The sequence below is a fragment of the Triticum urartu genome, chromosome 7 (assembly GCF_003073215.2).
Source record: "Triticum urartu cultivar G1812 chromosome 7, Tu2.1, whole genome shotgun sequence".
NCBI lineage: Eukaryota > Viridiplantae > Streptophyta > Magnoliopsida > Poales > Poaceae > Triticum > Triticum urartu.
In genome coordinates, this window is record NC_053028.1 from 536,062,506 (window position 1) to 536,075,982 (window position 13,477).

A 13,477-nucleotide genomic window follows, 5' to 3' on the forward strand; every position below is an offset into this window, starting at 1 on the left:
GATGGGTGTCTGGACATAAGTGTGAGCCTTTTTTTTGCTTCCCTTCACTGCTGTCCCTTGGATGTGGTTTCAACGGCAGATGGTTGGGGGCTAGCTTGCTGAAGACAAGTCACTAGATCTCCATCTACGGAAAAGGCTATGTGGTGCCAAGGTTCGGTGGGCATGGTGGTTCGGCAAGTGGTGGTGGAAATGGTGTCAGTGAAGATTTTCATTTTGTAATGATGATGGATGAGTGATGACGAATGCGATGTTTTTTGGGTTGTGGCACGAAAACTATGTTCGTTAAAACTGTATTTGAATTTTTGGAATTTTCAAATTTTATTTATCAAAATCGTGGTCAATTGCTTCGTGTGGTTTTACGTTTCGAGGGCCGAAATCCGCTGCGGCCGAACAGAGATGCTCGCATTGTACTGGATTCTAAAAAAGAAAATGTGCCAGTTCACCCCTTCATCTCCATCGCCGTCACGGCATTTTGAGCAAACCACTTATCGTCGTGTCCACCTGTCGCCCAGCACTTCACCTTCAGTCACGTCGCTATGCGAGCTCTGCTCTCTCGCATCCCGATCTCCACCGCTGCCTTCTTCTCCTCCTCCCAAACCCTAGCCCCGAGCCCTAGCCTCGCCCCCCTCCGCCTCGGCCGCCGCTTCGTCGCCATGGCCGCCGCCGCCGCGGAGGAGTTCGTGAAGGGCCGCGTCTTCCCCAACGGCGTCGCCGTCATCACCCTCGACCGCCCCAAGGCCCTCAACGCCATGAACCTCGGTGCGGATCGCCCTCCTCCTCTTTCTCCTGACCGGTTGCGCCGGCGTGCCTTGCGGCGTGATTTGGGCAGGAATACCTTGATTTACTCGCCCGATCCTCCCTATTTTGCTAGGTTGCGGATGATTAGGTGAAATTCGCGTCGCGCTGCGTTCAGTGTAGTTTTTTTTAAAGTAGTGCTTACCTAGTGTACTGCGCGGGATTTCAGTTCGGCCTGTACATCCGAAGTATAGCGAGTGACTAGACATCAACTGAAATTAATTCGCTGCTAAATACTCCGCCTACACTGACAACGCCAGATGTTGCCATTCATTTCACATGACACGTGACAGTATGGCAGCGTGTGTATATTTTGGGCAATCATGTGAGCCCATTGATCTGGCTGGCCACTCGAAGCTGGCATGCCACGTCGTAGGCCCACACAAAGAGGTCACACATGTGCCTCGTCTCTTGCTGCACAGTGACTGTGTCGCCGTTGATGGCGGGCGTACATGCTTGGTTCAAGCGGGAGGTGTCCTCTCTTTGCCAAGCGATGGAACCAGGAAACATGAACACCAGGGGCATATGATTGATAATATTGATTAGAGGGATTCTAATCTTACAACATCTCTTGAAGTCCTACGAAAAATATGGTTCCTGCCGTGTGAACCTGATGTCCAAATTGGGATGGTTTGGTGCAACACGTGTCTATTGAACTGCTGCGATGGGCAATTTACTACTCCCCTGTTACAATATAAATGGCTTCCTAGAGGTGTTTTGTCATTAAGTAAATGTTATCTTTTACACGAACTAACTGCCTTGTGCGGCATGTAATGGGCCTACCCCATTTACATCTCCCCCCTCCCCCATAGAATGTTTGTTTGATACCTTATTGAGCTCCACTCACATAGTTGTTACCTCAAATGTGTGCAGAAATGGACCTTAGGTACAAGGCATTTCTTGATGAATGGGAAACAAATCCAAATGTGAAGTGCATTCTTGTGGAAAGCAGTTCTCCCCGCGCATTCTCAGCTGGTATTTTTTCCCTCCATTTTGTCCCCCCTTTCTACGTGGTGAATAAGATATGCCTTGGACATTGAACATGCTGTATTGCCTTTTTGTCTCCGGAGCATTGGATATGTTTTCAAATACGATTCATGGCCAATGCAGGGATGGATATTAAGGGTGTTGCAGCGGAAATTCAAAAGGACAAGAGCACATCACTTGTGCAAAAGGTCTTTCACTTTTAGAACTGATGGTTCTTTTATCATTATTTTTTGTTCAAAAATGTATGCGGCATAAGTATGTTGTTGTTATAGCATTTCTCAAATTTGCACAGATAGTGACTGCTGCTTAGTGTAATCTGCAGGTGGGGATGTGAAGAGACTTGCTATTGATTGCACTATGCCAGAGATAATAGAGGTCTAGCAATAAGACCTTGTTTGTGTCCGAGAAATGAGTTGCATTGTTATAAAATACATAGTTGAAATTGTACTCCAATCTGAAGGAACAATTGAAAAACCTGAATTTCGCAGCCAACTTCGAACTAATGTAATAATTCAAATGATTCTGCAACACTCTGAATTATAATTCAATATTTCACTCATTGATGCATCTAAACATAACATTTACTTAATTATTGACTGTGAACCACTAATGCTGCCATATAACGGAACATATGAATTCAATGCCCTGTTGAGTTGGAAGGATTGATATATAGTGTCCATGAGGACAATTCCAAACAAAATATCAACTCTAATGGTTACCCCATTTCTGGGATACAAAAGACTAGAAACCGATGTGGTATATCACGTCAACAGTAAAAAATGAGATATTGCCATTCCATTGGTTGATTTTCATAGCATGAAAAGGAAAAAGACAAATCTGAGTTACAAGCATTCTATTGATTGATTCCAATCACATGGAAAATGAAAGAATATAACGAGCTATAGTTTTCCTGTACTGATATTTATGCTTTTTGTTATCTCCGAAGTTATGGAATGTACATTTTTAAAGAGGGTTTATATATCACCCACAAGTCACTACTCACTATCTATTCTTGTAACACTATCTGCTTCTTTCACCCACTCTCCGTCTAACATTACAATACCAATATAACCAGGATCAGTTCTCTAGAATCGTACAATACATCTATTTATTCATAGTACTAAGACTTTGTAATTCTTAGCTGATTTTGTAACTGGTACACTGCTGAGAAGCACCCTCTATATGTTATTGTTGAATAACTAATGTTTAATAGACACAAATCTGCTTGTCTTACTAGTACCTTGTGCTCCTTGCTGTGTTTACTTTTTGTAGCATTGGTATTTGCTAAATGGAAATATTGTGCAGTGCTAACTGCTAAGATTTTGTATGCCTAGCTGCTCCTTGTTGTGTCTCCCTGTATAAAGTAATGTTTAATAGTCAATACACATAATTCTGCATGTACTAACCTTAGCCTGTGCTCCTTGGTGTGTCTCTTCTGCGTTGCATTGGTAAATGAAAATAGCTGAATGTATATTTTTATCATTTGCATCACTAAGAGATACAGTGTTCCTTCTCAGGTCTTCACAGCTGAGTACTCTTTGATTTGCAAGATACATGAGTATGCAAAACCTTATATATGCTTGATGGATGGTGTAACCATGGGGTTTGGAATTGGATTGTCTGGACATGGCCGCTACCGCATTATTACGGAGGCAATTGTTTGCAACTCAATTTTCTCTTTATTAATGAGGTCTACTTTCAACTTCTGCATTATAAAGACTGTGATCATGCTTTTCAATGTGCTACTATTACAGAGAACACTCCTGGCCATGCCGGAAAATGGTATTGGCTTGTTCCCAGATGTTGGCTTTGCTTACATCGGTGCAAAAGCGCCAGGAGGGGGTGCAGTCGGTATGCTTCTGTATCCTCCCTTCCTCCCTCTAGTTTATCAATTTGTAGGTGGTATCTTCTGCTAGTAATTTCTCTATGACCGTATAACCATCATGTTTCCAACTTGATGGCATGTATTGCATCGCTAGCTAGTTGTACAGTAGTCAGAACCATACCCTCCCTCCCTACATCATACACTCCTATGTGTCTTGATGTCCACACCTTGTTGTGTTTCTCTGTTATCTTATTTTTGCTATCCCTTTTATCTCCATTTCTGTTGTGTGGGTGTCTGGATGATCATTTTTGGTGGAGCATAATCATTTGAATATTTAATACAAGTTCTCTTTTTTCTGTATTCTGGAACGTGCTGAACAGTTCTGAACTCTGAATCTTTCATGCTACTTATGCAACTATTGTTCAGTTATGGTGAATGGGCTGTATGCCAGATCTTTACTTATGCTATCCTGAGTTGTTCTTTGCACTAATACTGTGACATTGCTGTGGCTTTCTCTGTTCCCAAATGGATAAAGTGTGTATAAATCATATAGCGTCCTTATTTACTTTATCCTTTTCACTAACATCTGCTCCTTTCTCTTCGCAAAAATAAATAATAAATCTTCTTTCAGGAGCTTACCTTGGGATGACAGGAAAAAGAATATCTTCACCTGCTGATGCTCTGTTCATAGGTCTCGGAACCCATTATGTACCTTCCGGGGACTTGGGTTCACTCAAGGAATCCCTCCTGAGTGCTAACTTGTATGTATCTAACTTACTTGGCCAAAACATACTGAACACATTAATATGCAACTATAGTAACTATCTATATTTTATAGTTCTCTACTATGTATTACTCCCTCTGTTCACAAATATATGATGTTTTGGATATTTCAATATGAACTACGTACAGACTGAAATGAGTAAACAAACACACTAAAGTGTGTCTATATACATCCGATTTATAAAAAAAGTTAGAACATCTTATATTTGTGAATGGAGGGAATAATATCTTAGATTTATGACATAGCAAGTGCTTGCAATATTTCTATACTATTTTAGTAGTATCTTGACATATGTGGTTCTCTTTGTCTTGTTGCAGCACTGCTGATCCTCACAAAGATGTTGAGTCACTCCTGACTGGGTACAAGAAGGAACTTGAGTCGGTGCCCCAATTAGAAAAGCTTTTACCGGATATCGTTTCTTCTTTTGGTCCTGATAAATCAGCTACTGAATCTGTGGAAGAGCTAAAGAAGCGTAGTCAAGGTGGTGATGCCACAGGTAATCTTCTGTTAACCGTCCCCTTTCTGATATAGTGAAAACAGTGCCAACTACTTTTATTTGAATGGCCTGTTCTATATAAGAACCAAGTCTACTGCAGTACTGACTAGAGAAGAATGAATGCATATGGGTAAATTGTTCTTTATTTTGTTGGCTGCAGTGTCAGAATGGGCCAATGATGCTTTAGCAGGACTTAAGAAAGGTGCTCCGTTTTCTCTTTGTTTAACACAGAAACATTTCTCTCGAGTTGCATCGTCATATGGGAACAATGAAAATTATCTATCTAAGGTAGTCTCCTGTATCCTGTACCATTGAACATTTCTATTTCCTTAAGTTTTTCTTATTATTCTGTTGCTTGGCACATTCAGTTGGCTGGTGTTATGAAATTGGAGTACCGCATTGCCTTAAGATCATCGGTTCGAAGTGATTTTGCTGAAGGCGTACGCGCTGTCTTAGTTGACAAGGACCAGGCAAGTCATATGGTTTTATTTTTCAATCTCAAAATTTTAAATTGTTCTGTCCAAAAGGGTTTTTATTTTCACTAGAGGCAGAGACACATGTTGTTGTGTGTGCTACATGTGTTTCATGGGCCTCCACCTATGATCTATGCTGTAAGCCTATAGGGGGTCCAACCAGTTAGAACGTTTTCCTTTCCACTATCAACTTTTAGACCATAAGTTCTACAAATCCTAAGTTCAAAGTTGACATAAGCTTAAACCTACCTGATGGGTTGTACTGGCATTATGAGCACTCAAGTATGCTTTACTCCGCATGCCAGTTTCCACAAACAAGACAAATTAGCCAGCTAAGACTTGTTCAGCTTGTAAGGCCAGGAGCTACTTCCCCTGATTTTGGCTCAGCTGTTGCTTATGCATAAGCCTGTTTTTGGCTAACCGCAAAAAACCATAGGGCCATGCTGGCCCATGCCCATACATGGTTTTTATACCATTAGCAAAGATGGGTTCATACCATGAACATCCAGTGGTTTTATATGCCTTTATCAACCTCCCTTCTGCAAAAGCCCACCGAAGCAAAAGACTGAGCCAAGGTGGCCTTGTGTCATAACCTATGTGAGTAAGTCTGTTCTGACTACTTATGGCTTTTGGCAGGGAGAAAAAGGCTTGCCAAAGCGTGGCTTAAGCCTCCCTTGGAAATATGGCCTATGCTTATTATAGGGCCTAAAAATGCGTTCTGCCCATAGCTTGTTCCTCTCCAAATATGACCCAGTTCACTGATTTGACTTAACTATATAAATCACCTGAATCGTGACTGCATTTTTATAATCATTGGGCACAGATAGAGAAGGACAGGCCTGGGCAGTGGTGAAGTACTGTCCACTTGTGCCAAGAGGTCTTGGTTTCGAAGCAGCCTTCTGCCCACTTGTGCCAAGAGGTCTTGGTTTCGACTCAGCCTCTCTGCATTGCACTGTGCAGGGGTAAGGCTTGCCTCATGCAATCCTTGCCCAGACCCCACCTGGTGGGAGTTTCTAGCACTGGGTCTGTCCTTTTCCCTTTTTTCGGCATACAGATAGCCGTAGACCCCTGGTCTGTTGTGCAATGGCAATATTTTAAAGTAGGAACTGCAATGGCTGCTCTCTCCACATATAGATTGAAATTTGTCTTGAATCAGATAATGTAGGATAACTTGTACTCCCTCCGTCCGAAAAAGCTTGTCCCAAGCTTGTCCCTCAATTGGATGTATCTAGCACCAAGTTAGTGCTAGATACATCCATTTGAGGGACAAGCTTTTTTGGACAGAGAGAGTACCTAATCTTGTTCTACTATTTAAGCTTTGAGATAGTCTGAACTTTTTGAAACATTAAATCAGAAATAATAAAATATTAGATCCTGGTGTCATCTATGTCTTGCAAAATTGGGCAAAAGTCTATTTTACATTAAACTATAATGCACTTTGGACTGTTGTCTGTTTATCTTGCAAGATTAGGTAGAGAGCTCATGTTCAAGCTAGCAACCAAAATACTACCTCCATCCAAAATTAATTGTCGCCCAAATGGATGTATCTAGACGTATTTTTAATAGTAGATATACCCATTTGAGCGATAAGTAATTCTGGAGGGAGGGAGTATAAGGCACAGCAGCACACATTAAATGCATACGTTTTGTGCATTTTACTCATGGTGTGACGTCATTTACATACTCATGCCGGGGAAGGTTATCTAAAATCTAATGTGGTAGTGGTTCATTTAACCTGAAGGGAGTATAAGGCACAGCGGTACACATTAAATGCATACATTTTGTGCATTTTACTCATGGTGTGACGTCATTTACCTATTCATGCCTAAGGGATCAGTATTATACCCCTAATCATTCCGTCGAATTGTCTCATCACTTGCAGAATCCAAAATGGAGTCCAGCAACTCTGGAAGACGTAAACATGGATGAGGTCGAATCAGTTTTCGAACCATTAGCTGCCGATGCTGAGTTGAATGTGTGATCTTCTGTAGCAGCCCAGAATGCTGTGACCACAACACCCTTTATCCTTCCAATGATGTAATAGGAAATTACAAACATACATACGGCTATCCATTGAGCCAATAAATTTGCCTGGAGTGCATTGTCTGAAAAACAGAGTTTGATTATCAGCATTTGATGCAGCGGTTTATTTGATGGAGCTGAAGCACATAGATTCAGGTTCAGGGTTTTACTTCTGCAGTGCCACTGGGTAGTACGTCATACCCTATGACGTCCTGAGAAAACACTGAATCCCACCGGAAGAACACTGGGACTGAAAAAACATTGTCCGGCCAGCAGATTCTAACAAACGTGTACATGTATCTGGTACAACTGACGTATGGGAGACTGACGAGCTGCCTGGCGACGGGAATATCTGGTACAATTGACGTATGGGGAGACTGACGAGCTGCCTGGCGACGGGAATATCTGGTACAACTGACGTATGGGGAGACTGACGAGCTGCCTGGCGACGGGAAGTTACCCGTCATTTCGTTTTCAGCCCTTAATTAACTCGCTATCTGTTTTGGTAAACAGTGTGTACCCACCATCATTTCGACGGGCGCCTTTCCATATTTATGTTGGTATATTTATGTAACCCAGATGGTCGTCAACTTCATGTATTTTCTTGGTGGCTGGCTACTTTCCGTGGGCCAGGGCAGATGTTCCCTACGTACAAGCAGGCAGCGGCGCCGTGTGCCCTGCGGGCGATAAGCCCGGTGATGGATGCAGTGTTTTGCTAGAGACAAAACAATAGGACCTTCCATTTCAGCATGACCACACCCCAATCCAGGCATCCAGCAGTCCTGATAAGGCGACGGACGGCGAGCCGACGAGGCATCGCATGATGCGCGCGTAAAGCATGACCGACTTGCCGCTGCCAACGGGCACCGGGACTGACAGCGACGCACACAGTCGCGTCGGCGCTCTCGACGGATTTGTGCCTTCCGGCTTCCGCCCCCTCGCGTCACCGGGCGGACGATGACCAGCCCTATCAGTTCAGAGGCAAGCGTAAAGGAGACGCGGGGCCGTTCTCCGGGGATAACCGGATAAGGCCGGCGATGCGGCGGCGCCGCGGCGGGGCGGGGGAACCGGGGATGCGACGATGGCACGGCTGATGGCGACGCGGGAGGAGGGGCTCAGGCGCTCAGCATGTGGCGTGGGGCCCCCCGGGGAAGAGATAGGATTACGGATCGCAACGGGCAGAGCGGGGGAGCGATCCCGTCCACTGCGTTATACCAAGGCCGACAGGCCGGGCCGTTCCGTCCCCCTGTGCGCTACCCGTTGTTTTCTCCATAATTGGCTCCGGATTTACGATGTGATGCGTCCACTCCACTTGTGGCTCGTTTTTACGGAGTGTTCCTCATGGTAAAGGTGAAAGGTATTCCCAACCGAAGCAAGTGCAAGCGTACGGGACATTATTTGTTAGCAACTGAGTTTCCTTCGTTCTTTGTTCTAGTACTGTACTACCCTCTGTCAGCGTTTCGAACGGGGAATTCTCCTCAGGAAGCGGCGAAGTTGAGGAAGAGAAAACGCCATTGGTATGTACGTAGTTCAAAATTTACAAGCACGACACAAGATTACTACTAATTTTTTTAGCGAAAAACAGGGAATTTCGGCCGAAAAGCATGCGGCTTTTCTTTTTTCAGTTCAGCTTTAGCTAGAGATGTTCTCATCTCTCTCTGATAGTAGTGGAACCCTTATGGAAAACCATGCGGCTTCGGACGTGTGGCGCGGGCCTGCAGCTCTCGTGACGACGACGGACGTACGGCGCGGCGCTCCGACCTGTGAACTGTGCAGCTTCCGACACATGCCGGCGAGGTCAAAAAAAAAGAGAGCCAAATCGCTGGAGTACTATTTCCTTGACACCAAGGCCACGCGTCACCTCAAGTGTGAGCGTTTTAATTAAATTAAACTCCATGTCTATCTCATCCGGACCGCACACGTGGGCCGATGCCGTGGAGTACTCAATCAGCTGCGGTGGGCTGCGGCGGAAACTGCTGCTGCCGAATAGAAGAAGAAGAACCGTGAGCTGCGGCTGACTCGGACGAATAATCTATCCGTTCGGAGCAGGACGAAGCCGACATGGTAATCATGCACCAGCGCACGGATTTTTTTAGGCCAACGTGGGCCTTGCGCATTGGTTTCCCGGCGCCACCACGGCTTTTGAGATCCATCCGTAGACGGGCTCGGCAGCGGCTTCCCTTCTCTTTTTCGAAGGAGACGCCAATTGGATTTGGAATTTGCTTCACACCACTCCTAAAAATCAGCACTCCAGTGTCAGTCTGGGCATATCCATGCGCACACCGCACGCTTCCTATCATCTCCACTTCTCCTGTGGTACTTTGCTTGGGAAGACGCAAATCTGGCCCAGATACGAGATCGCAACCTTACCAAAAAAAAGAGCTTCCGCTAGGCGTATGGTACAGTTCGGATAGCAAGTGATAAACCTTGAGAAAATCCATCTTATCCCTTCCCTTGCACCGCCGCCATACCACATACAGATCGCCTACTGCACCACGACACTGTCGTCCCTCTCGCGGACCGCGACGCCGCTAAAAGATCTGGAAGAATCCGCCCCCGCGCAAGCACGCCACGATAAGCTCCAAACCGCCCCGAGCCCACACGCACACCCCCACTTAATTCAGAAACCCATCGATTCCTCTGTTTCCTCTGCTCCGCCCCCAACACCCCGTATAAATACGGCGCGCCACTCCTGCCACTCGCCGCACACAAGAAAGAACATCAGCACGCAGAACAAATCAAGCAAGCTCTCCTCTCACTCGTTTCTTGCTCGGTTCATTTGCGGCGTCAGCGATGGGCGACCTGATTCCGGGGTTGCCGGAGGAGGTGGCGAGGGAGTGCCTCATCAGGGTGGGCTTCGACCAGCTGCCCGCCGTGCGCCGCATCTCGCGGCAGTGGAAGGAGGAGGTCGAGTCGCCGGACTACGGCCGCCTGCGCCGCGCCGAGGGGCTGGCGCGCCCGGTGCTCGCCATGGTCCAGGCGCAGCCCGAGCGCGTCGAGCCTGGACCGGCGCAGAAGCACGCGTCGGCGTCGGCGGCCAACGGCGGACCCGCGAACAACTACAGGATGGTGCTGCTGGACCCGGTGGCGGGGCGGTGGGCTCCGCTCCCGGTGCTGCCCGGCCCGACCGGGAGCCTGCCCCTGTTCTGCCAGGTCGCCGCGGTGGACGGCCCGCAGGGGAGGAAGCGGCTGGTGGTCGTCGGCGGGTGGGACCCGGAGTCGTGGGCGCCGACGGACTCGGTGTACGTGTACGACTTCCTGACCGGCGCGTGGCGCCGCGGGGCGCCCATGCCGGGCCCGCGCCGGTCCTTCTTCGCCACCGCGGCCGTCGGCGGGGCCGTGTACGTCGCCGGCGGGCACGACGAGGAGAAGAACGCGCTCCGGTCGGCGCTCGCGTACGACCCGGACGCCGACGCGTGGGCCGCGCTCCCGGACATGGCGGAGGAGCGCGACGAGCCGCGCGGGCTCTGCGTCGGCGGCAGGTTCCTGGTCGTCGGCGGGTACCCGACGCAGGCGCAGGGCCGCTTCGCCGGCTCCGCCGAGGCCTTCGACCCGGCGACGGCGGCCTGGGACACCGTCCAGGAGGGCCTGCTCGAGGACGGCGCGTGCCCGAGAACCTGCTGCGTGGCGCCCGGAGCCGAGCGCATGTACATGCTCCGCGAAGGGAACCTCGTGGTGCGCGACGGCGGCGCCTCGGCGGGGTGGCGCACGGTGGCGTCCGTGCCGGAGGACGCCCGCACGGCGTCGACCGTCTCCGCCATCCCCGGCGGCCGCGTCGTGGTGATCGGCTCAGGCTGCCACGGAGGCGACCAGACCGTGTACATGCTGCGCGACGAGGCCGGCAACGGCAAGGCCGCGTCCTGGGCGCGCGCCCCGGCGCCGCCGGAGTTCTCCGGGCACGTGCAGGCCGCCTGCTTCCTAGAGATCTGATCTGATCACCTAAGCGTGTGTACAGAACCATGAATAGTGTACATAGAGGTAGTATATGTGTGCATATAACGCATCAATGCGCGTCTGCGAGGGCTGCGCCTTTTCGCGCCATGACTCGAGCTTGCATTGCACCCGTGTAAGAAAATGATAGTTAAACGAGCCCAGAAAGATCGTTGCAATGAACAATGTTTTCGATTTTGTCTGCCGCGAGACGAGATGTCGATCGCCGGTGAGAGGATTCCGGAGCTGTTTTGCACCGACCAATGGGTGCCGTTTTTCTGTTTGTTCTGTTCAGCCGGGACGTTGAGATAGGCCTTCTAGAACACGTCGTTGCAAAAGGCAGGTCTGCTTTGCTTTGCTCTGTGCTGGACAAGACAAGAATTCTTTTGGAGAGTGAAGTGTTGGGAAGCTTCTGCAACGGCTTATCCTAAATTTGGAAGGACGACGATGCCCGTTTTCATCATATCTCGAACCATCTTTTGTCGTCTTCTCACTCCAGATGTGGCTTTTGGGTTCGTGCTCGCGCTTAACCGTGACTTTTGTTCCGTCTATGCTGGGTACTCTTCTTTATGGCTTCTTTGGATCACAGCATTAGAAAACAAAGGAATTCAAAAACACATGAATTTGACAGGATTGCATGTGCAAAACAGAATGGTCACTTGGATGGAACACAGAAAAACTCCAGAAAAAACCACAGAAAAAATGCCTCAATTCTACATGAATCAGCGTCGAAAAAAGGTTAGAGTGGATATTGAAATTCCTATAGGATTGAGGTGCAGGAATGCAGCCCATTGGAATTTTGGAGATGTCGCTCCTTTGATCCAAAGGTCTTCCTTAGGAAAAAATCCTATGAATTGAAATCCTTCAATATTTTTATGAAAATCCTTAAATCCAGAGAGCCCCTTATTGTAAAAGGAAAGTGCTGAAATTCAAAAACCATGTAACAGGGTAGCTGCACTGCAACAGCGAATAGAGCGCTTGTGACTGAAATCCGATCCGCCGGTCCGTGAACAATGGTCCAATCCGCAGACACGGATGCGGGAGGTGGCCATTCAATGCTACCCACATACATTTCAAGCTAGCCAGACGAAATTTGTGCAAACACAACGGTTTTTAACATAAACTGGACGAAATTAATTACTTTCGAACATTTTTCATTACATTTCAAACATTTAGAAAAAACGACCTGACCCTAAATCTATCCTACGTGGCGGCCCTCATCCACTTTCTTTGAATTCTGCATCGGCGACCACGTCCTCCATCTGTCATCTCCATGAACGACGACGGGTTTCAAGACCCGTGAAGTGGAGGTGTGGATTCCGCCGAGAAAGAGTAGAACATGGGAAGGGACCAGCCCACATTGGACACAATGCCTTGCTGCTTCCCATGCCCCAGTCATCCTTGGAGGAGTCCGCGACTTGTCCATCGCTGGTGCCAGTGAACGTAACGTCGATGATGGACGTGCACAGTCCGGCACTATCCACCTGTCATACGCGCCCCCGAAAGTTAGACGGCGACACGTAGGAGGCGCAACAGGGGACGTTCTCATCCTCAACTGCCAGTGCTGCCAACGCTTTGTGCGGCCGTGTCTGCGGCTGGCTGCGCCGACACTGCTGAAAGGACATGCGGTGCCCCCATGTGTGGTTTTGGTAATTGATGACATTCTCTATGGACTAATGGTTGCATTGAGTTATATTTGAAGGATTTGTCCATGGGCATTTCTTGAAGTACATGTGTTGGTTTCAAGGAGTTTATGAGTTGACCAAGGTGGTATTAAGGAATTATCCAAAGATTGGTCATAGAGTTGGAAAGAGTCAAGGTTGATCAAGACTAAGTACAGAGAGTGATTCAAGTTGATCATCACACAAAGTGTAGAAGATACACCGAGTGGGATCAAGTGATCTCATGGTATGGTAAGCATTGTCCATTATGCTTTGTGTACTAATCCATGGTCTATGTGAGAGTTCTATGTGGGGTTAGGTACGTGTTCATGGGCTTGCGTCAAGAGGAAGATATCACTGACATCAAGTTGTGATCGTCATCAAGAATTCCGTGCGCAAGTTCAAGTGAAGCATCACAAAGAGATCAAGTGCTTGATGCTTGCCGTCCATTGTGGTGTCAATGGACTTGTGAAGATGTGCCGAAGAGTGGCTCACCCATAGTGG

The 13,477-nt window shown here is 47.7% G+C and overlaps 2 protein-coding genes across 5 annotated transcripts; both read left to right on the top strand.

The window, feature by feature from the left end:
* The first annotated feature begins 471 nt into the window (after positions 1 to 471).
* On the top strand, positions 472 to 7,514 carry LOC125519901 (3-hydroxyisobutyryl-CoA hydrolase-like protein 3, mitochondrial). 4 transcript variants are annotated; one of them, XM_048684682.1, is made up of 11 exons: positions 472 to 759; positions 1,669 to 1,770; positions 1,906 to 1,950; positions 2,105 to 2,157; positions 3,300 to 3,434; positions 3,537 to 3,633; positions 4,239 to 4,368; positions 4,709 to 4,887; positions 5,048 to 5,175; positions 5,256 to 5,357; positions 7,243 to 7,514. In XM_048684682.1, exons 1-11 carry the CDS (start codon positions 537 to 539, stop codon positions 7,339 to 7,341), a joined length of 1,293 nt encoding a protein of 430 aa, XP_048540639.1. In that variant the 5' UTR covers positions 472 to 536; the 3' UTR covers positions 7,342 to 7,514. The 4 variants fall into 4 exon arrangements, with proteins under 4 accessions (XP_048540639.1, XP_048540636.1, XP_048540637.1 ...); XM_048684679.1 differs by lacking the exon at positions 2,105 to 2,157 and having other exon boundaries at positions 1,906 to 1,970; XM_048684680.1 differs by lacking the exon at positions 1,906 to 1,950.
* A 2,492-nt stretch (positions 7,515 to 10,006) lies between these two features.
* LOC125519903 (F-box/kelch-repeat protein At1g80440-like) lies at positions 10,007 to 11,510 on the top strand. The gene has a single exon (XM_048684683.1). The coding sequence runs from the start codon at positions 10,176 to 10,178 to the stop codon at positions 11,310 to 11,312; it is 1,137 nt and encodes a 378-aa protein (XP_048540640.1). The 5' UTR covers positions 10,007 to 10,175; the 3' UTR covers positions 11,313 to 11,510.
* Positions 11,511 to 13,477: the final 1,967 nt, after the last annotated feature.